At 32.4% G+C, this 26,894-nt stretch overlaps 1 protein-coding gene across 1 annotated transcript in view; it reads right to left on the bottom strand.

The window, feature by feature from the left end:
- The window catches only part of LOC118188648 (inactive dipeptidyl peptidase 10-like), a 1,447,514-nt gene that overhangs the window by 232,798 nt on the left and 1,187,822 nt on the right, over window positions 1–26,894 (bottom strand). Inside the window, exon 10 of the mRNA XM_085818201.1 lies at window positions 15,084–15,202. Within this exon, the coding sequence (XP_085674327.1) occupies window positions 15,084–15,202 (119 nt within the window). The remainder of the gene's footprint in view (window positions 1–15,083; window positions 15,203–26,894) is intronic.

Raw genomic sequence — 26,894 nt, 5'->3', positions numbered from 1 at the left:
TTCTTAGAATGATTAATCTTGATATTAACAATGAGAACGCGAAGGCATTAACTTTCTGCCCTTCGAGATATCTAATTTTTGTAAAGCTTATGTATCTTCCCCTTCATGTTGCATTGAACAAACGTTATATTAGTTATTCGCATAGCCTGGGAAAATGAGAATTTTGAGAGCTGTTACTGATGTTTGCTAAAGATGTTTCCATTATCTTTCAGACCACGACTGGGCATTGAGTATTAATGAAATGAATTCAGTTGTATTAAAATAATGCATGTATTTAACGTCTTTTATTCTGATGAAAATTTTAGTAGTGCCTGTGTTATATATTTCATAATATGAGTAATTTTTCTAAGCATTTTAGTCTTATATCATTATTAACAAAAGAATAAACATTTTAACACTATATTTTATGGACTTTAACTATTAGCAATTGAGTTTCACTTAGAAGTGAGTGTGTTAGATATTCTTCAACTGCTGTGGGAATTCTTAAAACAGCTTAAGAGATGAAACTTTGAAAATTAAAAAGTGTATGTTTGTAAGTCAACTGTGGATTCCAAAAGGAACGAATTAAAAATTTTTAATTGAGCATATTTGAAATGAATGATTATAAACTTAACATTAGACGTCCTTATGGTCAAATATAGCAATTGCAGCATTTCTGAGGCTCGTCATAGCAATGAAAGAAATCTTCAGTTGAGGTTTTATTTAAACTCTTCATCACAGATGCATGGGCATCCTTCTCTCTGTCAAAGTTACGTTCTTTGGGATGGGTTTTAAAGCTTGAGGGATAAAAAAAAAATTGCACGGATTCAACTAAAGTCTGAAGGACAATTACAGAAAATCCTTTATTGAACACAAAATGTTCAGACATATGTAAGTATATTTAAAAATTTTTCTCATTTATTGAAAGTGAAATAGATGAGAAAATTCTTCCGTAAAAAACTTCCGTGAAATTCCTATCCAAGGCAACTTCTTTTCATCTTTGAACAGTTAAAATCACTTAAAGAATTTCCAAGTTTTAGAATAAAATTTTCCAAACTTTACACAAAACGTTTCCATTTAAAATGCTACTCGAATCTCCTCTCCATTTTCACTCGCGATAAGACATAAAACTCAAATCGCATTTTGTTAAGGTATATTTTTTTTATAAAAATATGAACTTATTGAAGGTCTAAATGCATATTTGAGGTTGCACCTCAATTTGCCTCGACCTTCGCAGACTCTTCTGCGATGAACAAAAATGCCATTCTCGTTGCTTTTGGACAGATGATGTACTTCGGCGAAAAACAAACTGATATAAATCTTTTCTGTTTTAGCAGTTAAAATTAAAAACATCTTTAGCGAGATAATTCCGATTATCTCACTAAAGATGTATTTAGTTTGTATTTGACGTTACACCTCAATTTGCCTCGATTTTTGCTGACTCTTCTGTGATGTACGAAAACGTCATTCTCCTTGCTTTTGAGACATATCATGTACTTTGGCGAAAACGAAACTGATATAAATCTCTCCTGTTTTAGCAGTTAATATTAAATGCATCTTTAGTGAGAAAATTCCGATTATGTTCGTCGCAGTAGAGCTCGATTTCATTGTTTGCTGATACATTCTATTGCTTTATTTCGTGCTATTTAGGAGACAGGGTATTCTCCTTTCTTTTAATCTCATTATAAATATTACATAACAGTATTGCATATTACTGTAAAATATGAAATATACTATCCTAAAAGCAATTTTCTGAGACAAGTCATGAAAAAGTACATATCTTTGTAAACGGCATTTTAACTCCATGTATTATGAATGATGGATGCATTATGAATGATGGATCCTTGTACGAAGTAAAGGAAGAAGTGTTTTCGGAAATTTGCATTCATCCTTTGCGGCTGCGCTCAGCTGAGAAAGGTAAAGTACATAATCCCGCGGTAAAATCAAAGAAATGTGGTGAAGACTGTGTATCCTCCCGATGTGTCTTATCGGCGCGGCAAACAGATTTGAATCATTCCGTGGTGATTTCAAAGGCATGCAAACATGCAGTGGAATATAGTTGTGGAAGACTAGATTATAGCAGGAATCTAGCAGAGTATCCTGGATGTAACTAAATGAACTTTCAAGCAGATTCATGTTGTGCCAGTCAAGGACATTATCTCTTATTCATCATATGGTTTTAATCATTAAGGGGACTCATACACCTTAAACCCCTCATGATCTTCCAATATGTGACTATTGCAAGAATTGAGATATTTTATTTATTTTAAAAGCAATTACTTCCAACTTTTTGCAGCTGACTTCATGATATAGCTGCAACCAGAAAGTTTGTGTTGCCACAAATAGTTTTGGAATTTAATCCTCTTTGTGACAAAATATTTCGCCATATTTCCACCTTGCGCGCTTGATATTTTAAAAATGGCTAATGGTACATACTTGAAATTGGATGGAATTCTTTATATGGACACTATTTTCTAACTGAACCAACCATCTGATGAATATTTTAATTTTGAAAAATTTTATGGACGAAAACATTACAAATTTTTTTAATAAAATACATTTTATAAACTCATCTCAAAATAAAATAAAACTTTAACATGAAAGTTTTAGAATTTTAGGTTCACAGTAGTTTCCAGATGTTATAAAAGCTATATATTAATTATGGAATTAAATTATGAAACAAAATGTTTTAAACTGTGCGCGCAAGTTGGAAACATGACGAAAAATGTTGTCACGAAGCGGATTAAATTATGAAAATATTTGCTGCAACACAAACGTTCTGATTACTATTTCAGAAAGCAGCTATATTATGTAGTCATCTGTAAAATGTTGGTAGTAATTGCTTTTAAAATAAATAAGTTGTCCGAATTCTTGCAACAGTCACCTATTCGAACATCCTATGGATTTTAAGGTGTATGAGTCTCCTTAAAGCAATCATTATGTTTAACTTACAACATGAGTACTTAACTCCTCTGGTAGGGAACCAATACCGCGTATCACTCTCAAGAACTTCAAAAATCAAAACAACTGTGATCGCAAAAACGTTTGGGTTTTCATATTTCAACTAAAATATGTATTTTGACTAAATGCCATTTGAAGGATTCTTTTGTGTGACATATGCACGCACGGACAAAATAAAGGACACCTTTTTTCCCAAAATGGATTCAGAAGAGAAATTTTGTCTGTGGAACTGACCAATATGATTGCAGCATTGCAAAACACTCAATTAATCGGTAGCGAAGGCGCCCGAAGACCGTCTGAGCGAATATGCACTAGCATTCACATATTTCATCTGCATTTTCTCTGTCTGATTGGATACAACTTTCTTCAAATTGCACACTTGCCAATATTTTAGAAACTAAAAAATCTTCTGTTTCTTTTTATCTTGATTCGCGAAATTTTGCCTATCACTATCAATCTAATATATATGCGTGCACAAATACAGAAAGGGCAAGACATATAATGGCAGGAAAATTTTGAAGGAATATGGGCTGAATCTGAAATGAACAGCTCAAGATTCTAATATGAAAAGTTATGGAGAAATAAAATTAAAATCACATATTTTCATCGATTTCTAATTTGCTTTGAAACAACAATACAGGAGGCTGAATTTGCATCGTATGTTTCAACTAATTTCGATTACTATAGATTAAAGGTGACCACAGAACATGAACTCTTTATTTTTCCCCAAGTATCAATAAAATGCTCCTTAACGTCACTACTGACTCTTCTTTTAAGCTGATCCGTCAGGACCAAGTCTTTGAGTGATTCAAAGTCTGTAACATCGAGACTATGGAGCCACTCTTCGAGATAATTGTTTAATTCGTAAGTAAAATCTTTCCATAAAGACCCAGGGTGTTTTTGGTGTGTAGTAAGTTTAATTCGAAATAATTAAGCATTTAATTTGAATCTTTGTAGCAGAATCTTCTTGATGTAAGAATAATCTTCTAATTTGTCTTTTGGTTCTCTTAAAATAATTTGCGAAATGTCTATAGGCAGAAGAGGTAGGAGATGAGTGATGTAATCTATTTGTTTTATATTAACTTTCTCACATTGTCTTTCAAAAATTTTCAGGTAGGTTGCAATGTCAGAAGTTCCTGTAAATTTAGGGATTAGGTGTTGAATATTTGTTCCAATAGCTGCATTTGAAGCAAAGGCGGCATAGTTAGGGTTTGAGCTAGTAGCTGCCAGGATTAATTTTAAACGTTCCAATTCTAATTCGAATTGTTTTATTGGTTTCTGATCAATTACGGTAAACCTTTGACCACATTTAATCAATTAAAATTGAATATAGGGAAATACTGGCTGGTACTTGAGCTTTTACGACTATTTGATTAGAAGGACGAATATCATTAGAAACTGCGTGCCATTGCTGCTGATATAATGAGAGAGAATTAGAAATATTTTTATATCGAAATTTTTTATGTGGGTTCCATATCACATCAGACTGAAAAATATATACCTAGGAATTGTATTTTTTGCTCAGTAATGATATATTTGTTTTTATTTCTACTAAAATGGCAATTCCATACGGGATGTGAATATATATAACATATGATACTATGATTACGTAGTCAGTTGTGGTACATGTCTTGATTACTACTTTGTGTTGATGGCATTTTTTATGGATTAAAGCGACGAATCATATTCCTTATCACATGCAATATGCTATTATACAAATTTTCAAATGATGTTATGAGTAAAACAATCGAAATGTTTTCGTAGTTTTTTCTTGATCTATATAGACGTCTATTTTATTGTTATTTTTCAAAGACTACAGTTTAGTACAATTGTCTTCTTTAAATAAATAACTCATAACATTAGAAAACACCCTTATCCAATTTTGCTACATCAAAGATCAATAAGTAGAGAAGGATTACAGAGGTATCGTTCTCTCTGTTGTTAGATACATCACTCTCAATCTAACGTAACTGTCATAGGGTTCTTCCGCTAGTTTTAAATATATTGTAAACACTTAATTTTTTAAATTAAAAACCAGTTAAATTATATATTACTTAACTGCTCAACAAAATATATTTTCTAATTAAAAAATTAAGTAACAAACATTTGACAATGTTGGTATAAATTTTCAAAAAGGAGCTTTTATACATGCCCAGTTTTACCTGATAAATTATCATCCAAAATTTAGTATTCGACAGTTTTCGTATTTATCCAAAATTTCTGTTTATTGGAAAACATATTTAATTTTGTTTACAAATTAAAAACAATTATCCAGAAGTGATAGTTTGCTTAAAGCTCTTTAATGAAATGATACTTATATTTATCTAAGTGCTGCTTATTTCAACATATTTTAATATTTGTTAGGTAATTTACTGTCAAATTAGTTCTAAAATAACCTTTTTCTTTCTTAACTCATTCGACTTTTCAAAATCAATCTGAGCTTGTATCTATCTAGCTCCACACAGTCATCTATAACACATATACACCAAGAAGTGCACAATAAAGTTCCTTTTATGATGCCCAATCACATCAAAAGGTTTGGCAAGTTACCAGTAAAAGAGCTTTTGTGACACTGACGTTGACAGTGATTACGGAAACCTATTACTGCAATAATGTCATTTGTGTCGACTAATAAGAATGGATACATACGAAGACTGGCTTTGGTTATACGAGACATTTTATGTAGACGTACATATTTCTTCAGAACGTTCTATTTAAGAAAAGTTATTGTGTTATGGAAGTTTTATTATTTAATTGCAAAATAAAGGATTTTGTAAATACTAGACTCTGAAGGTGGCCATGAAATATTTCAAGATATTTTAATATTCTGTATTTCAAAAATTCATAAACGGTTTGCTATACTATCAACAAATTTTCAGCGCAGATTAAATAATGTTTTTTTTTTTTTTGGTATAACGTTTGAGCATGAATAAAATGCTCACACCGCTTTTTGATATGTCATTTAGCGGAAGGGGCTACCATCAGGATATCGACATATTTCCAATTATATGCAATGCTCGCTCATTTAAAAGACAGACCGATCAACGCGATGATGAGAAGCCAGCATTGGAAAACAAGAAATGTACAGGAAACAAGTTACATAGTTTGACTTGTTTTGGAAGCATAAACTAGATCCAAACTGTTAATAGATCTAGAGTGAATTATTGCTGGGTCTGAAGTAACAACAAAGAGCAGAAAAGGTTTAAAACAACCTTTTGTTTAAACACAAATCTAAAAAATAAGAGCAGTCCACGTGCTTAAAAAAAAATCTGATGTGTACACCACATGACTTCCTTGTACAGAATATTAAATTATGCGCATTTTTTTCTTGCATTTCGTTTAAATTTATTGAATTGAATTAAATCTACTTCTCAGGCAGCGCACAAACCGCAATAGAATAAATGCATTCTTTAAAATTTTCTCTATTTGTTTACCATAGCGACACTCTGGCGCTAGGTTCACTTAACGGTATTATATTTCGCTCATATTATAACTCAGAATGAACAAAATTTATATCATTTAAAGAATTATCTAATCGTTGCCACATGTTCTATTTAAATACTATAATAAAGCTAGAACGATGTATAAAACAAAATTAAGCAAAAACACAAAAAAGAAACAGTTTTTCACAGACGATTGAGAATTTCTCATTCGATTAATTCAGTTCTCACTTCGCGACAAGGGAAAAATACATAAAAACTCAAAATATCTGTATTAAAAATTACGAAGTAAATCTTAAACACTTATTTCCTCGAAAAAATTCCAGAAAGGATTAAGCATGATTTAATTCGCAATAATAAATGAAGGCGTTATCTTTGTTGTTGCGAAGCTAAGTTTCTCTAGATTGGCAACAAATCCACTACTCTGCTATGTCAAATGTAAACAAGCAATGGCCGCCATAAAAAAAACTATTAGGCTTAGCGGCACTTAAACAACTTTAAAAAATGTTGATAATTCTAAAAATATTGCATACAGATTTACTAAAGGCCGAAAAATTACAAACGTTTCATGAATAGCAGAACTAATACAACGTGGCCTCAAAAAGCAGAAATACGCTCTGTCTTACAATCGAAAAACCTCAACTCTCTATTTCATTTACATTTCTAGTGAAGAAACGGTAAGGTGAAGTTATAGTAAAGGCTGACTAGTAAATAACTGGCTAATACAAAATAATAGCAACTTTGCAAAGTATTTCTTAATTCTCAAAAAAATATATCATGAAATCATACGTTTCCTGAAACTTTATATTTACTTAATAACTATGCAGTTTCACCGACTCCAAAAGTTTCGAGTAATTTTCCTAGAAATTCTTTAACATTTTATGAATGGTATATGAACTAAAGAACTCTTTTATGCATTCTTTCTACGCTTAATTGGACAATTTGCAGGACATGAAGAAAGCGTAGCTTGTATTATTTCATGACATGCAATAAATATAATTTTTTTTGGGGGGGACATACACCCCCTCAAAAATAGAATTTATTTATAAAACGAGAAAAATCTTTTGGCTGTTAAAATTTATCTTGGGCAAATAGTCTTTGTTTTTACTCTTGCGATAAAATACTTCTATAGAAATACATTTTCTTATTATTTCTTGTAGATATTTTTTCGTTTTTGCTAAAACATATAAATTGCGTTTCTGTTCTTTTCTTTTTTTCTTCTTATTTACAAACTTGGGGAATATACTATTATAAGCAGTTTCCTTATTCGAACTGGCATCATTATCCTCTTCAGTGTTGATACTTGTAACGGAACAAGTGTCATTTAGAACGTGCTGCGAATTAAAACTCGAATCTAATTACTGGTTGTTCCCCTACATTGAATTCCTCTTGGTTCATTATATAAGATACCGCCAAGCTTCACTGTAAATCAGATACATTTTGCTTCATTGTAGAACTACAGATTGTGATAACTTGTTGCGTTCTTCATCTTCAAGAGATGTTATATAGGATTTTATTAAAAATAGTAACAGGGGTAACAGGGATCTGGGAAGTATTTTGTTTTACAGGGGGGGGGATCGAAGAGAGCATAGGAACACTGGCAAAACGTGATCTCGGGTCCCAGGAAAAAAATAACACAGAGTTCATATACAGCAAGAGAATGTAAAACGTGTCAATATTCTCGCATGAAATCTGTAGTAGATATACACATAGGGGGATAACAACTGATTTTTAAGAAAAATATCTTTCCACTAATGTGGTCTGTGCTAAGCAAAAGAGATGTGATACATCATCTTGCAATCTGATCTTACAGCGAGATCCTGGTTGAGTTTGCCAGATAGTAGAATTGTTTCACTGGTCAGTTACAAAGCTTGTAAAATAAGCATAAAAGTAAGCTACCTTTCTGGTGTTAGTAAGGAATATACATTTTCAATCCAAATTGGAATAAGTTACTTTAGGTAGAGTCATACCGTGATCTGATCCTGGTTTATTGTAACCAATGGCAACACTGAACCGAAAATGGCTGGAAGAAAAGCAAGGAAAAGACTTGGGTTTTATTTATAAAAATAATGGCTTTAATTTACAGCTTATTTTAATTACAGTAAAATATAGCTTTCCGGACTTTAATTATTCAAACAATTCGATCTCGTTACAATTTGTTTGGAAAAATGCCAATGGATGTATCAGAACAAGTGTAAAAATAAGGTAAGGAGGAGTTTTTAAATCTTTTAATTGTTTCTCCGAAAATATTCCCTAATTTAGCTCTTCTGTCCTATATAAGACTTATCATAATTACTATTTCTATATTCAGTTATCTTGTACTTCTTTAATCTGACTTCAGACGATTCGCTTCTTTTATTTAGAATGTTGTTATGCAATTTTTCTTCAGGATAATAGTGGAAATTATTTTATGATTACTTCTAATTTTGGCAATTAAAAGCAATAAATACTGTCGTTTAGAGCAAGAAAATGAACTTTTATCCCTTCTTAATAACAATCAGCCTGTGAGGAAATTTATTAGAGATTTTAATGTCAGAAAAAAGTACATATATTTCATTAATAGATTACATTCCGTTTCTAACGTATACGAGTAAAGAAAGAAATTAATTTGATGTTAAAATACAGCCTTTATTGTTTCAAAATATTTTTTTTAAATAATTAGTATCATGTTCAAGAGTAAACATTTTAGCTGAAATAATCAGTTAATAAATATAAAAAATGATTATACGGATCCACTTACATCTCATTTAGTTGGGTCCCATATTATGCTACTTAAATTATATTCTCGAATAAATGTAATTGCAATCATAATCTTTTACTTTCAAAATATTCAGATTTTCCATGGAAAACAGAATTTTTGCCTTATCGGAGTAAAGAGACTGTGTCTGAGATATAGAAGAATAAAATAAGATGAAGTGACCATATTTATTATCAGCTGCAAAAGAATTAAATAATTTGGAAACATTTGAGATGTGAAACTACATTAACACTTAAAATATCTAGATTCCAAATTATTCAGAATTTCAAGAACTTGGATCGCATCTTCTTCTTTTTGGGTTAAATGGAGCGTATCGTTTACTTATTCACGTGATTTAATTTTAAAGTTTATCCACATAGTTAAAACTCTCTTTAGAGTTTCTTGAGGATGTAGCTCAAGGCCACATCTATCATCTTTAGAACGTCTTGGAATATTCTTCTAACTTTCCAAACATATCTTTTCGAGTTCTTATTATCATATCCTAGTCCCAGGACATTCTCGCTAGGTCCTCATGTCAGTGTGCAAAGAGTTCTGAGGATTATCTCCTTCTGGAGATGCCTTATGATATTGTGGGGGCTAATAAGGTTCTACTTAACCGCATTTCAGCAATATTCTCGACGTCCAAAACTGTATAAGGAATCTTGGCTACAAAATATTATAAGATATTTTGCTTTTATTTTAAAAATATTTTATTTTAAAATTTTCGGCGTTTATTCATTTACATAAATAAATTATAATGTCTAGTTGAATATTAGTTCATTAGAAATGTGTCATATCCGATAATTTGGTACGAAAAAGTAAATATTAGAGAAAAAATAAAAGAACATACATTTAGCTAAGCGCCTATACAAACGAAAATTAATTTTATTGTTTTATTGCCTTTCAAATAGAAGTGCATTGTATATTTAGTCAAATAAAGTACAACTTAATTGTTTAATTTGCTGGAAAAAAGTGTATTGTTAGTTTTCTCTATGTTGTGTAGCTATTTGAGTGAGATTTGTTATGCTACATTTTCTGTATGTTAGCTATTCGAATGAAGCTTCATATCGTTAGTTGGGCGTCGAATAAAATGTTATTCCTGGAAAAAAGGGCGGGACAATTCTATATTTCTTGTTCAACTGGGGCGATCGACGAAATTCAACTTGCGTTCTTCATGTCTCGTGTGTGTGTGTATTTAATTATGGCAAAGCACACTAGGGCTATCTGCCAAAGAGGAGGGATGCCTTCATGGAGGTCGTTCTAAGGGAAACTGGCTCGTACTCGTATACACGTTGCACATGGGGAAAACCACGAAAACACCCATGCAGCCAGCCCGTTCGCGGGATTCGAACCTCGGACCGAACTACCAGTGTTCAGCGACTTTACCGCTCGGCCGCTGGTGGGCTCTTCATGTCTCGAAAGCGCAACTTAGGATATGCATTAGATTTATATATATCATTTATCTAATATAGGTAGTTTGACATAAAATCGGACTTTTTCTGAAATAACATACCAATTTTTTTCCCATATCTTTTCAATTCTACGACTCAAATTACGCCAAACTACCAAATTTTATAAAAATCGCACGAGTAGTTTTTAAAAAATTAGCTATCGAAATTTTAGCTCCTCAACGGTAAGCATATTTCACAAGTGCACATCAGCGTAGCCACTGAGGGAGGAGTTTCGAAAAGTGGACCAATTGGCTTCTATTACCCTTATGACGCTAAATCTTCGTGCATATGAGCATATGTTGTTTATGTTTTAATTTGCATTTGTTTACCAGTTATAAATGTACGGCGTAATAGCAGAAAATCTCGTAGTAATTTCGTTTTATGAGTTTACTTAATTGCTGACATTTCACTTTCGCGATTTTTATCACGCATTATTATTTGGATTATGGTTCTTTACATTAAGAAAATGACTCACGCTACAATTAGCTTCGAATATTACGCATTTACTAACACCTGTGGATTAACAGAATTCAAGTGTATAGGTTTTTTAATTGAGTTGAGAAGGACTGAAAGTGTTTGCTGAGTATTTCTTGTGTAAACAGTATATTTAAGAGTGAGCAGTTTTTAAATGTGAAATTTAACACACTAAATGAATACAAATGCAAATTAGTAAAGTTCACTTTGAATAAAATTCTGCATTGGCTACTACTATAGAACATCTTTTTCATATAGATTGCAATAAAAAGTGCTGACTTCTATTTACATATATAATTGGTGTAAATATTTTTCTCATATGCATAGTTTTATGTAAAGATAGCATTTGGGATCAGATGTTCATCACATATTTCTTTCTTCATCTTATTTACCTTTTATTAAGTAATATTTCACATGGATATTTTTGGAGTGTCAAATATGTGTTTGTATTTATTTCAAATTCTTTCAACCAGATAGTGAAATCTTCAGAATTGTTTATATTTGATCTAAATTTACAATGAAGACTTTCAGAAAAAATCGACGTTGCTTTAATTATTCTGTACAGAAAATTGCGTGGCAAAATATTTTCAACCATCTTGTTTAAATCTTAAAGCACGCGAAAGGTCATGTGACATGACAGAAATATTACTGTATGCCCATTGGTCCAGCCTAGAAGCCACTCCCTCGGTGGCTACGCAGATGTGCACTTGTGAAATATGCCAACGGTAATTGAATTAGGTACATAATTATTATTTTCCCCTTTTTTTATTAAACCTATTTGATTCTTTCTTTCACATTTCGAAATTTAGGGTCATTCCAAATAAAATCCGCCCATTTTTTATGATTTATTTTTAAAATTTGTATTTCTAAATAATTTCTATAAAGCACTAGTAGTTTTTAAAAACTTAGCTCTCAAAATTTTAGCTCCTCAATGTTATTTGAATTTGGTATATATTTATTAACTTTTGTTTTTATTAATTAAACTTACTGGATTCCTTTTTTTCCCCAATTCGAAATTTAAATTCAATTAATAAAATCTCAGCTATTTTATGATTTGTTTTCAAAATTTGTATTTGTTAGGAATTTTTATAATTTTTTCGAAAAACTTTTTGAATTATATCCTATAGTTTTTTTTCCAATCATCATAAAGTAGATATATTTCTAAGCGTACCTGTAAATATTTTAATGTAGTTTTTTGTTCAAAATTTCCAAAGATATACATGAATTCAGAAATTGGCGCATTTGAAATTTGGTATCTCTGTTTCAAGCAATAATAACGCCTAACGTGGTTTACGGATTTTTAAGGCATATTTTGTTTCCTCTCGGGCACAATGAAAGGGAAAGTAAAATAGGTTACCATATAAATTAAGAATTTCGCCAAGTGAATTATTCTTGACTCAAAGTAAAAAAAGTGCGCCAAGATAAATTTTTAAATTTCTCGGTAAATTTCTCTTCAGATTTTACAAAATTTAATATTTAGGCATGATTTAAGGTGTAGGATCGAAATATGGATAAAAATACTTATTTTGTCATTTCAGAAAAAAATCCAATTTTGTGTCATAATACCTATGTTCAAACAATGCTATATATAAATTTAATACATATCCTAAGTCGCGCTTTCGAGACCTGAAAAACGCAAGTTTAGTTTCGTCAATAGTCCCAGTAGAACAAGAGATATCGAACTGTGTAATTTTTTTTTTTTTTTTTTCCGAAGGGTACATAACTTTCTGCTGCAATTTAAAATTACACCATGCAGTTATTTCGGCATAGGCCATGCCACTGAGGTTTGCAATTTTCAAATTTCAATAGTTCTACACGTATTAGGAAAACGTATACCTTTACTATCTTTGAATAGGTCAGATAGAAACGATAAAGCTTTACTTCAGTTATGCATGATATGCTTAAAGAAATGAATATTTCTTGCAAAATTAGATTTTTTTAAAACTTTTTATTGGAAACTAGGGTATTAAAATGAAACGACGAGAATAGCTTGTGGAGAGAAATGGGAAAATTACTTTCTTCTAATTAGCTCCCAATATCCTACAGTATCGGAAAAAGTTTATTAGAAAAAGGAAATTATCAGCTTCTTCATGAAAAAAAAAAAAAAAAAAAAAAAAAAAAAAATCACTTTGCATTTTTAACAAAGACTTCGATTATTTAAATTAGGTCAAACATTAATCGCTCTTAATTGCTATACCGTGGAAAAAAAAGAGTAATGGCATAGTGCTTCTCATTGACTACCACTGAAGTTGATATTGTAGGACTACCGACACCAACTCAGTGATTTGAATGCTAATTAAGCTGCGGTACTTTACTAAAAATAAAAATTCAAGTAAATTATTTCGATTTATTTCATTGTTAATCTGAACAATTTCTTTAAAAGAGAAATGCATCATACTTCAAGATGCAAAATGCAGCTATTATTCTTACATGATTAATTCAGCTGCTGAATTGATTGCACTGAATGACCAATATATTCAAATATTGGCGTATAATGAAATATTATGTCTGCAAATTTTACAGTTTGGATAATGGCCTTCGAAATAACTGCATGGTGTAATTTCAATTTGCAGTAGAAAGTTATGTACCCTACGAAAAACCATGTCAAAGTAATCTGAAAATCAAACATTTTTGCGGAGGATTTTGTAACGGAAATGCTACATTGTACACAGAAAAGCCCCCGAAATTGTGTAGGCAGGTAGTTTATTAAACCACTGCCATAATCCTGGTTATTATAGCAGATAACCAGGTCTAGGCACCTGACGAAATGTAAAGGCGGCAAGCCTCTATTCATGTATATGTGTAAATATCTCTAAACTAACTAACCCTTTTTTCTAATTTTATACCAACTAACCTAAAACATTGTAAGTTGGAGCACCCAACAAAAGTAATATACTAATGTTATATTTGTTTATTAATAATAAGATTGAAAAGATAAACAATCAAAAAATGTTTGCTGGTGCAACGATCAGGATAACATGACAGACCTGTAGTGTCCGTTAAGAGGTGAAGCAGGCGGAATAATAGAAAATAAATAAAGCCACTCCAAATCAGATTCTGGACAAAACAACTAATAATTATAAGTTTAATTCCGTAAGTCATTCATTGATATCGTTAAGGAATATTAACAAACTGACGGTCCATGAAAAGGGTCTTTTTAAAGTAGTGTGTAGTCACAATCGATTTGGTTTAAATGAAGCGATGTCTTCGTGGAGGACTTTCTAATGGAAACTGGTTCGTATTTATATTACGCATGAGGAAAACCACATAAAGTCCTATGCTGCCAGCCCATTTTAAGATTTTAAAATCCGGGTTCAGGGTTTATGCCGCTCAGCCATTGTTGGGCTACAGCAGAATGCTAACATAATTAGCTTCTACAGTAATACAAACACTAAAAAAATAATATGAAACCGTTAGAAAATTTTAGCGATCTTTTCGATTCAAGTAGATAATAAGATTTCGAGATAATCTTGGATGTACATACATTGAGGCCTATAAAATATAATAATATAAACATATGTAAAATATGTGATTCTGTTATGTAAAATATGTGAAATTTTCTTCTTAATGTTAATCACATGTTTGCAAGAATGATATAATTCAGCAGTTATGATTTAGTATAATAATATTTTGAGAAAAATAGTTTTATTGAAAATACTTTCTGGTAATAAAGATGGTATAGTATATTAAAAATAAAAGAAAATGAATGAAAATTCAGTAAGATAATTCAGCAAATTAGGTCTAGTTTCTGGTATGAAGTGTATGAACCAGAAAGCTAACAAGTTATTTACCGAAGCGTAGCTTGTCGTTAAGCAACTTACAGATCGCAGGACACCCGTTAATGCAGAATCATAAGGTTCCTAATATCATGTTTTACAAAAGGAGTCCATTATCTAATTTAATGTTTTAGGAAAAAAGCTAGTTTAAGTGCAACGTTTTAGAAGCAACCGCAACGAGCAAATATTCCATAAAGAATTTCTAGCTAGAAATGCGAAACAGGAATGAAGGCAAAATGAGTAGAAAAGTATAGTAACCACAAACCACACGTGAACTAATTGATCCTGGACCTCCCTTGGTGGTTTCACATCTCTTTGAAGTATTCTGCTGGGGCTACGGACATCTACAACCCACAGGACGGCGGATGGATTTTCCTGGCCAGGCTGAAAGGAAAACAAGATAAAAGAATATTAGGCTTACGAAAATGAAATCAAATTCTATTTACTTAAGACAATATTAAATGATATCAACAAAAAAAGCATTCGTATACATAACGCTACTAACATGATTGGATAACCTGATAAATTTAAAACATGATATTCCAATTAAATTCGAATAAAAGCAGTAGTATGAATCACATTCTGAAAATAAAATTTAGATTACAGGTCTTTCCCATTTATACACGTTTTCTGAGTGGCACTTCAGTGTTTTTCTGCACATCTTTATATTATATAAGCGGCTAAAGTGTGTGTCGCCGATAGTTTATTGTTGCCACTCGGAAAAATGAGCGTGGAAATTAACGTTTCCGCAGTTTTTAATTAATATCTCAACCGATTGACATCGTACGAAGATGAGAAGGGTATCGATGGATTCGGAGAAATTTTTGGAATCCGAGGATACGCGTCTCAAATTTTAACTCGGAGCCGTTCCGTAGATATTCGAGAAAAAAATTTTGGCACGTAACCAAATCTACCTAATAGGGAAAACCCAAGAAAGATAGTGAAAAATGTAGGGAAAACGTAGGGAAAATTATTTTGCTTCGCTAAGCCCGGGAGCCAGCCGTTTCGGAGGAGATGATGTTACTTCACCCCATATGTATATGCGGCTTAAGTATCTGTTTATCGCCGATAGTTTATTGTTTGCTTGCGTAACTGTACTAGCCAATGGTGTGAAGTTGCCATGGTACGGGGTTGCCGTTTCAATTGAGACGTAGACAATTTCCTGTAAAACTTGCCTCTGCTATCATCATCATCTCTGCATCAATAAGTCTCAGGGCCGAACGCTTAAGCGTGTTGGCATTTTTTACCTGAGCCTGCATTTGGGCACGGTCAACTTTATGTTGCCTGTTGAAGAGTTTGTGAAAAACCGAACGTAAAATTAAAAATAATGGATGGTCCTCTGCAAAGCGAGATTAAAAATGATGGAAAAACCTACACAAGAAATGTTGTGTACAAAGAAATCTTTGACATGTGAATTAACATTTTATTATTTAAATCACCTTTATTTATTGAGCTAGCGGTGTACAAAGAAATCTTTGACATGTGAATTAACATTTTATTATTTAAATCACCTTTATTTATTGAGCTAGCGGTGACTGTTAAGAAATGTACCGCCAGTGTTTTCCTTCATTGCACTCTACTTTAAGCAATTAAGAAAATAGAAGGGGGAAACCCCGTGGGGCAGTAAGCAAAGGGGCGTCATCGCCGCCTGCCCTGGGTAATTCAGTTTGAATTAGCAGACACCTTTGTACAAACCATTTTAATTACAATTTATAATATCTAGAACAGCGGTCATTTCGTATGACCGCCAGGCTTTCTAGTATATTATAAATGGCCAGCTGGTATGAAATATAGAACTATGAATAATGTGAAGGTTACATTAAAATTCAGCATTTGTAATCTTTAAGCAGGATATAATTACGTTACACTTATCCGTAAGAATATCCTTTAATATGCATGAAAGTTAAGAAATAAGAGAATAAGGAAAACAAATTCATTCCTTGAAATATCCTGAATCACGTGAACTGATCCTTTTTACCTCTTAAAATCTAAGAAGGGAACAATCGGGGAATTCTGAAGAAAAAGTAAAAAATATATATGTGGTATCCATTTCTTAGACTACAAATGAAAATACATTTATTTATAAACCTGCTAATTTTAATCTGAAGATTACATTAAAATTAGTTTTAAAAGGACAATATTTAATGTTTAGAGAATCAAAGCAAGGTTAAGATTAGAAATTGCAATTTCAGAGCTCTAAGATTCCTGTTGGGATGGCGTAAGCCACAAAGAAACGGTGCGAAATTTAACTGTCACAGCAATTACGCCATTTCCAAAGGAGATGGGACATTCACTCTCCTTGAATGCATTGTACTTTCTTTATTACACATCCTGGTATTCAGTTTCCAGAAGTGGAATCTTTAAAATTTGTTTGGACTTTCTTCCTTCCTTTACTTTCAAAGAAGGGGAGGTTGAACGTCCTTGCATGATTCTAAAAGGCTTGAATGAACAGCTTTGAAATATATGTATAAAGACTAACAATCTGATGCATTATAGAAACTGGTTTATCCTCGTGCAGAAGTCCACTTTCTGAAGTCACAGAGTAAATTTAAAATTATGTTAGTTAGAAAAATATTTAAAAAAATCTGAAAGGCTTCAGATTTTAACGATCGCCCAAAAGGGCTCTTTTAAAGTTTAATGGGATTTGTCAGTAGAGATTATAAATAGACATGTCCCATGTGGATTGGAGAAACATTTCATAAGATATCAGATGAATATGTATTTAGACTAACATGAGAACATTACATACATTTTGTATATGTAAAACGTGGAAAAATATTTAATGTTTTTAATTAAATATGTCATCAATTAAATTCATTTTTATCTAAACCAATCAGATTAAGTATACAAATAATAATTTTATAATTGTATCTACTACTTTTAAATGATTTAGTTGGTGTTGTTGTTGCTAATGCTCAGTTGTCTGGTTTATAGTCTCCTACAGTGCACTGAAAGCTTTAGAATTCTTTTCTAGCACTGAGAATACTGTGATAGTGGATGTTCTCAAGTTGAATATTAAATTTACAAGTTGCGGATATGAAATTCTGTACTACTGGGTCCCCGGACATACAGCAATAAAGGGCAATGAGCTGGCGCACATCGCTGCGAAATATGCTGTTGAAATGTCTGACCGCCTCATCCCTTTTAGAGATATCCGTTGTGCCCTCAAAGAGAAGATCAGAAAGAAATGGCAGCAACTTTGGGACATTGAACTTCATAACAAGTTGAAAAGGGTGAAGCCTAAAATAGAGCATTGGGATACTACTAGCAATCGCAGGGAAGAGGATTTTCTTTTGACTCGCCTTAGAATTGGTCATACTAGAGTGACACATAACTACCTTCTGAAAGCTGAGAACGAGCCAGTTTGTGCAAATTGTGATGTTTGTCTTTCAGTCTATCACATTTTAATTGAATGTCCATATTTTAATAGTCGTCTTCGTGAGAAGTATTTTAATAGCTGCGACCTGCCTCTCGACCGTTTAATCGGAAGAGAGGTCAAGAACAATTTGTTTCACTACCTAAGGGAAACAGGTTTCTATTATTTAATCTGAATTTTGTCCTGAGATTTTATGTTAGAATTTTAAATGAATCACATGTTTTAGGATTTTATATCTATACTGCATATCTCATTATCTGATCATAATCACCATTTTCATCCCACTATTTCATTATCTTTTTACTTGCCTTGATTTTAAAAGTGTGATGTTGTCTTTAGACCTTTTTTTTTTAATCTAAAAGCTTTAGTTCTTATGTTAAAAAACGAATCCTGCGTTTGGCTCATATGGCCTCTAGAGCTTTGCGCCATATATCTAATACCACCACCACCTGGTCTATAGTCAGCCCAAGCCCACCAAAATCCTCGTGGAAAAGAGCGCAGGTTTTACGTCTATCATTTGCAACAGCCTTGAGCACCTCACAGGTGAGAATGCGATTGAGCTTGGTTCCGCATCCCCCCCAATTTTGATGGACATTTCCACGGGGGGGGACGGTTCCAAGGTTCATCCTCCCCTCCTCCCCTACACCAGCCTCTTGAGAGGACTTTCGGATCGCCGCATATTTAGAGTGCTCCATGCCGTAGAGACACTGTACATACAAATATTCCATGCCTTATCCAGGATTCGAACCAGGGCCCTTTGGCACGGCAGTCAGCGACGCTAACCACCATACAGGCTGGGAGGCAATAATTTAGTTTACTAATTAATAACAGACAGATTAAATATGGAAGAATAATTTTACGTGTTTCCGAATGGCAACAGACTCGAGTGAAAATCGAAGCAACGCAAAATCGTGTTTCGAGAGGCCTGCTCTTTAGGGTTAACCCTCCTCTAAACCATGCTCTGACTTTGCTAGAGGCAAAATTACGTGAAAGAAAATAATACGCTAACAAATACGATAAACGCTGATTTTATGTTAAAGAAGTTGCAAATTGTTCTCTCAAACTAAGTCATTATTTTTGTTTTCTTTGCATAAGTTTTTCACATTTTGCATTTATTTTGGTACAGTTCTTACATAATGCAGCTTCAAAATTATATTCGACTCATGCGACATACATAATGTATTTTCAAAGCCATTTATTTTAATGCCATACTCTTGAAAGCTAATGTGTTTTGTTTTTAAATACAGTAGTACGTAAAGCAAGATGATACTCAGAAATTATACCTACGTTATTACAAATCGATTACGAACTAATCCAACATTTACTATTAAAAAGATCGTCTTTTCGAGAAAAATAATAACAATGAGTGCAATGAATATCATTTATAACATGAAAATTAAGCAAGAATTTAAATGAAAGTTAAATCTCTCTCAAAGTGATATATTTTAACTCATACTCGAGCGTTCCTTAATCGACTGCCTGATAAGTTTATTTTGCAGGTCCTCGCAGTAATCACTTCCTGAAGAACTTCACTTGCAATTGATTAATTAAGTCTAAGAGAGCGAATGAAATTAAGATTCTTTGGGAAAAAAACAGAAACTAATTAATCAAATGGTTAATCAATACTTTTCTCTTCATTAATTTTAAATTCGGATTCTGAAGATTGCAGTTATACTTCAGTTTTCTGTCTAGAATTTCTAATTAAATAATGCTGACTCATTCATGCAGTTTGTGATTCAGTATTGAAATTTATTGCGCGGTTTTAACAAAATGTATTGAAACAGGTATTCCAGAGCAATGCTGATTACTAGTCCAAAAGGGCTTTGCCTCTGAAGGACTATTGTTTTCGTTTTGAGATTTTGCGTTAAATTACTATAAATGTCCGTTTCACTTTTAAAATTGTTGCCACCAAATGTTAGAGTCTTGCATTATATTCAAAGAAATTAAATAATTTAAAAATCTGCATAAATGTATGTCTATTTCTCGCATTGTTATAAAACAACGGTACATAGAGCCATCGAATTTTGAATGACGTAATTCTCCTACGAAAATGGGCATGTGGAAGACCAAATTTGAAATTTGGAATTTGTTTTATTATCAATTTCATATTTTGTAAAACTTTAATGAATTTTTGAGTAACAAACTCAACGATTTAAAAGCGAACAATGGCAACACTCTACGGGAAAAAAAAAACTTTTTATCTCCAGCGCGCGGAATTGTGTATCGAGAATTTTAAAGATAGGCTCATTTTAAAATTATTTTGCGAAATTGCTATTGAAATGAATTCTATGGTTTAAGTGCAAAGTACATGGTATTTAATAAATACAGGTAACACACAAAACGTTAAAAAAACGCTTCTTTAGATGTAATTTAAAATCTGAAACCTTTCAGATTTTTTTTTTCATTTCTACTTTATTTATCTGAGAAGATTTATAAAAATTTGTATTCCTATATTTCATGGTCCGCATGTAAAACTGAGGTGCAAGGCATACAACCCTGTAGATTTTTGGCAAATCTCTTTTCAGCAAACCTGTTTTTCCCCTAATTAATATTATAAAATCCTCAGTTTAATTTCACGATTATTTAAAACCGAGTTATCAATTCAAACCACCGTATAGCTTTCAAGTTCATTAACGAAAACGCAGTTTTAACATCATTCATAGAATGCAGTTTTATCGCATCTAGTTATCGGTATCTTAGTTTAGACGTAGAGTTTGATTAATAAAGAATAAAGCAGCATGATTAGCAACCGTGACTTGCATCATTCATAGAATGCAGATTTTTTTTTTTCATCTAAATAACAAAAGCTAATCCTACAAGTGTAATATAAGGAAGAATGAGGGGAAATAAAATTCAAAACTATGACATACGGCAGAAGAATATATTTTTTAACAAAAAAATAATTTTTGACAAAATATTTCATATATTTTTTATTAAAGGTGGCGAAGGGTATTTAAAAAAGCGAATAAAGAACTATAATTGAGCAGTCTGAGTTTGAGATAACGGTATCAATAGATATTCATTAAAATCTCATAATTATATCTTACGTATTTCTAAGTTCGAAAATGCAAATCAAAATTAAATTACTTTGTGGAATCATTAAGCTTTCGAAGCAGGAAACATAAAAAATACGCAACGCTGTCGCAGAAATTCCGGAGCTTTCAATTATTAGCCGAATGTGCTTCCAATTACACCACAAAAGCATGCAGTAATTGGAGTTGGTTGGGTTATTTTAATTACGGCGAAAACCTTTGAATGCTATCTCCTGACTTTAACTGCCTCAACGAACGGCCCAGGTTTGAATCCCAGATAAGGCATGCATTATTACAAATGTATAATGTCTGTGCGCATGGGGTCACTCTAAATATGCCGTGAGCCAAAAGTCCTCTCAAGAGGTTGGTGATAGCGGAAGAGGGGGAAGGAAACCCTTGGACCCTTTCCTCCGGGTGCTTTCCCTCAAAATTAAGGGAGGAAGAGCTAAAGTCGGGATGTCATCTGTATGGCACTCATGGCTCATGTCAGCGACAAGTGCATATGCCTTCCGTCCACGATGAATGTCACAGGCTTGTGCTGATTGTCTGGCAAAGGAGATTCATAACAACAGGCTGCACCAGGACCCGTACGAAAAAATGTTGTTAATTCGTTACAACTTTGGATACTATTGATATATTAGGTGTGACTGATGCTTTTTCAACTTGGAATATAGGTGAACTTCAATTATCTAAATTCCAGATACTTCAGTTAGTCAGATAACTTGGTCTTCTCTCTTACGTTTTATTAAATATTAAAAAAATTCTTAAAATACATAAATAAAAATTAATGATCATTTTTTAAATTTTAGTTGAAAAAGAAATGGCAAGTGAAATTTAATTTTTTCGAAAAATCAGTGCTTTGTCTTATTTTATTTATTTATTTTTTTTTTGTGAAAATAAAAGTAATTGATTTTGTTTTCAATGAAAATGCTTTGGAGACCCTCGAACCCGTTCTCCTGTGGCGTTCTCTCTGAAAATTAGGGATGGAACTGAGTTGAAATCGGACTGTCACCGATATGGTGCTTAAGACTGTTGCCGACGACGTCACATTTTATTCCTTGCCACGATGAATGCCGCGGGCTTGTGCTGACCTTTGACAACAAGTGAGACTGGTAACAACAGCAATAATCTGTCTAAAGGGTATGACTTCGTCTAGGATTTGTAAAGAGAAATCGGCTTCTATGCACATTACACATGGGCAAAACCACGAGAACGCTCACGCAGGCAGCCCTTTCGCCGAGATTCGAACACGGACAGAACTACCAATGTTCAACATCTGTACCACTCGGCCGCTTGTGGGCCCGAGACAATATCTTAGAGTTTGAGTTGTATTTTTCTAATACTCTTGATAAACGTGTTAAATTGATTTTCAAGAAGTTAAAAATTCGAATGGATTTTGTTACAGCTTGAAGATCCCAAGCAGATTTCAATAAAGCATTCTTAAATTTTCAAACAGAAAATGGCGCTGTAGGAAATTTAGAGATTCTCATGTTTTAGTACATTGAACACAATTAATAATTAGAATATGAGGCTAACATTCACAATATCTAGTCAAAAAACATTATACCATCTTGTCGCGAAATATAAGAATACATTTTGTACATTTTACGGATAATTATTTTTTCTTCTCTTACGATTTATTGCATTGTATAAGCCAGGTCTTTCAGCCTATGAATAACATAAACTTGATTAAATACACACATATCGGAAATTAATCTGTTGTGACTAAACACATGATGAAGTGCTTTATTCCTGATTAATTTAGTTTAGTTTTCCAATTAGACTTTTTTAACCCACATTCACAACTCTAAAGGTTAGAAAAAAAAGCATTTATCTTAATATATGTATATCACAATTTTGTTACTTTTTGCTGCAACTATTTATTTTGTGATACCTTCATATTTGCTATCAAAGGCACTTATCGCTACACAAAGGAATTTTTTTAAAAAAAATTTGAAACGATTTTGAAATATTTTCAGATACCATAATGTACTTAACTGAACTCCTTTAAAGATTAATTGTTTGTATAGGTTTGTAAGGAATCTTGACAATAATTATCCTATCACCGTTTGAGAGAAGACTTGCATAAAAACAAAACTTCAAAACTCGATGGACTACGGAGAGATAGAACAACATTTAAGATCAGGCATGTGCACTTCAGTGTTTAATTATGAAGAGATTTCAACAAGGGTACGAGAAGAATTCTTCGTTCGGAAATCATTGATCCTTTGTATTCTGTTATTAGTGATTGAGAAGTACCCAGTGACGATAGTGCGGTAGTTTTTTAATTGTATTAGAAATAACGGTGGATATAATATTAAGATGCTGAAATGTGCTTTATAACGGGCTGTCACTATGGTAAATAGTAAGAAATTAAAACAAAAGTATTTAGATGGAGATTACAAAAAGGGTTACTGAAGAATTACTGCAGCAAACAAAATAGGAATTTCAGAACATTCATATAATATTAGAATTATGTTTTCATATTAAAAATGTAATCTTTAATGGTTCAAGGGAATGTATTAAATGATGAATGTATAACAAACTTTACAAATGTCAAATAACTCAACTTCTTTTAATGCGTGAAAATAAAAGTTAGAAAGCCAGTATTTTAACGAAAATTTAAAACTTTGTCTTTCAAAAATCACCTTTCTCAGGAACAAAGCGGAGAAGAGTTTGTATCGATGACGCATTATAATTCTTTAAAGATTGTTCGGCTTGGCTGGTCTGCCGTAGGTATATTTTGACCTGATGGACAGTCCGTCATGTTCTAAGATGTGCATTTACTGATGAGCATTACGTAGCATAAATATCCCAATATGGGCTCTTCTAAAGAGAAACTACATAAAAATTCTTTATATATTCTTGTCAATAAGTTAGTATTTGAATGGAATACTGAACTTTCTTTGACAAGAATGGTGTTACGAATAAAGAAGCTAAAAATGTTTGAATATTTGAAAACATATCACAGATTAGACTATCATACTGAAATATGCTAAGCTATGGAACAGTAAATTCACCAAAATGAATATAATAAACGTAGCTTCATTATTCGTACCATATTCATACAGTGCACCATTAAGACTGAAAAATGCAGATAGTTTTAAGCACTGCACCGGGATTAAAAAATTGAGTATTTTAGGCAAAAGGCAGGCTTTTATGTAAATATTGTGTTAGCAAATACTGAATTGCTATGTTCAGGTGAAATGTAACTTCATTCAACGCACAAAGATTTGCTTTTGCAGATAATCTACATACATGTACCTAGAAATTACTACTTTTGATAAAGTTCGTTACGGAACGAAGCGCTATATCAGTCAGCTCATCGTGTGATAGGAACGCCCCTGGCAGAAAAGCTAGAACACTATTCTTTGACAAGGTAGTGATATATTTAGAGATGAATTATTACTTAATAAGCTCCTTATTTCGGGAGATAAAATAATTATAATGCTGGCTGTAATAGAATGGCGCCGTGTGTTATATATACTTAGTGATCCATGGTATGTTTTGGGGGTTTTACAATAATTGACTCCTTTGGAACAGTTTATAGCCTTCAAATGTATTTTTCTCTTCAGTATTTACATATTTTAAAAATCCGCTTTATACATTCAAATTCATTGTCATTGTCATATAATTTAACATTTTAAAATCTGCTGAGTTGCATAAAAATACAATAAGCTTTATGTACTTGTTTAGGCTAAAGCTAAAATAGTAAGGTTTAGGCTAAAGCTAATATTGAATCACAAAGGTATCATAATTCAGGAATATAAATGCTGAACAATTAAGCATATAAAAAGGCTAGTTTATTTTAACCGGCCTAGTGTCAAGCTCACGAACAGCGGAAAAGATTTTCGTTGTCATGGATTTATCAAATAATTACGATCAAATAGTTATTTGATAAATGCACACGTCTCTGGAATACAACGGAGCATTTAATACCAATGTGATGAATAATTACCATGAGCGAACAGAACAGAACTAAGGAAATATATTGCAGATTTGAGTGAATGTAATTTATAGCAGCACAAAAGCAATTTCAGTACTTTTGAACCCCGCTTTTCACTTTGGGAACTCTGAAATTTGAATCAGTATCTCACGCATTCTGACTGTCAGCTTAAAAGAACATTTGAAAGTTAAAAGGAGGACATTCATAAAACATAATTTGGACTGATAATCCAAACATGTTACAAGACGTTACAATTGTAATACTGATTTTAAGAAGACATTGTTCGTGAGCATGCAGCATGCAGAGCTGTGGATTTAACATAGGATAAGACAAAAAAAAAAAACAGCTTGTAAACTTGTTGAACTTAATCTTCAACATAGTCTTTCATTGCTCAAGCAAATATCTGACACCTTGATTTGCATCCAACTCCAATAAATATCTAGTTATTTGAATAAAGTTCAGAAAATGTGTATGCGGTATTATGATATCTGCTGAGATTAATTTTTCTGCTGTGTTGCTGTTGTTACTTATCTCATCTGTTTGATAGTAACATCAGAACAATCCCATGAACTTCGTCGTAGCAAGGAGAGCAAGATTTCGTCTGTCATTGGCAAAAGCTTTGAGCACCATACAGGTGACAGCTCAGTTCAGTTTTGATGGACAGTCCCGGGGGGTGGATTTGAGGGTCTGCAACCCCTCTCATCCCCACCACCAACTTCTCGAGAGGACTTTAGTCTCGCCGCATATTTTGAGTGCCGCCATGCTGCAAAGACACTACCATTTACAAACATGCATGCCTTCTCCTGAATTCCAACCCAGGCCCTTCGGTACTGCACTTGGCTCCCCTAACCACTATACCGTCTGGCCGGCTTAATGTTTCTTTCAAGAATTAAAACATTATAACTGCTTTACAAATTTAACGTTACTTCATGCATTAAAATTCGAACGATATTTCTCTAACATCTGATTTCGACTGATAGGCTGTGACTTAAAATTCTTTCGAGTTTAAACAAATAAAAAAAATCTTATCATTACCGACTTCATATCTATTCATGACCATTTCTTTTTAATTCCTGCAACAACTTCTCATTATGTAGTTAACCATTTATTGTCGTTAATTATAATGACTTACGTTAAAGGAATTATAATAAATTGGTATCATTATTACTTCGATACTCTATTTGATGTAATGCGCTATAGTTTTTCTCGCCTTTCTCCTTAGATACAATAATTTCCAAAGAATCTAAAATAACAAGATATATGCTCCAATGATACATAAGGCTGCTGTAGGATCATCCATTATCTGAAGCCTGAGTAAAATTGACTCAGAACTGTTAATTAACATGTCGAATTGCGTCAAACGTTTTAATTGCTTAGCTTAATCAAGTGCTTAATTACTTACACGAAACTTACACTTCGAAAAGGATTTACGACTTTCCACAATAATGAAGTTTTAATTTATTAATGGAAAAATGGATGGTTTTTAAAGGCAAGGACCTAAATTCTTAACGAATTTTGAACACTCTTCATTAATAAAATTAAGTTACTTATATAATTTCTAGCTTTATTAAATTATAATTATATTATTATTCTATTACGTTTACTCAAACAATGCATTGAAGTGAAGATTTGCAAACTAACAAATTTCTTTAGAATTTGACGTTAGAAATTGAGCAGCAACTGTAAAATATTATTTGTTTTATTTTAAAATGGCAATCACCT

The sequence above is a fragment of the Stegodyphus dumicola genome, chromosome 6 (genome assembly GCF_044657685.1).
Source record: "Stegodyphus dumicola isolate Sdum_Otavi_A_Nest chromosome 6, ASM4465768v1".
Lineage (NCBI taxonomy): Eukaryota > Metazoa > Arthropoda > Arachnida > Araneae > Eresidae > Stegodyphus > Stegodyphus dumicola.
This window is presented reverse-complemented; position numbering and strand designations above follow the sequence as displayed.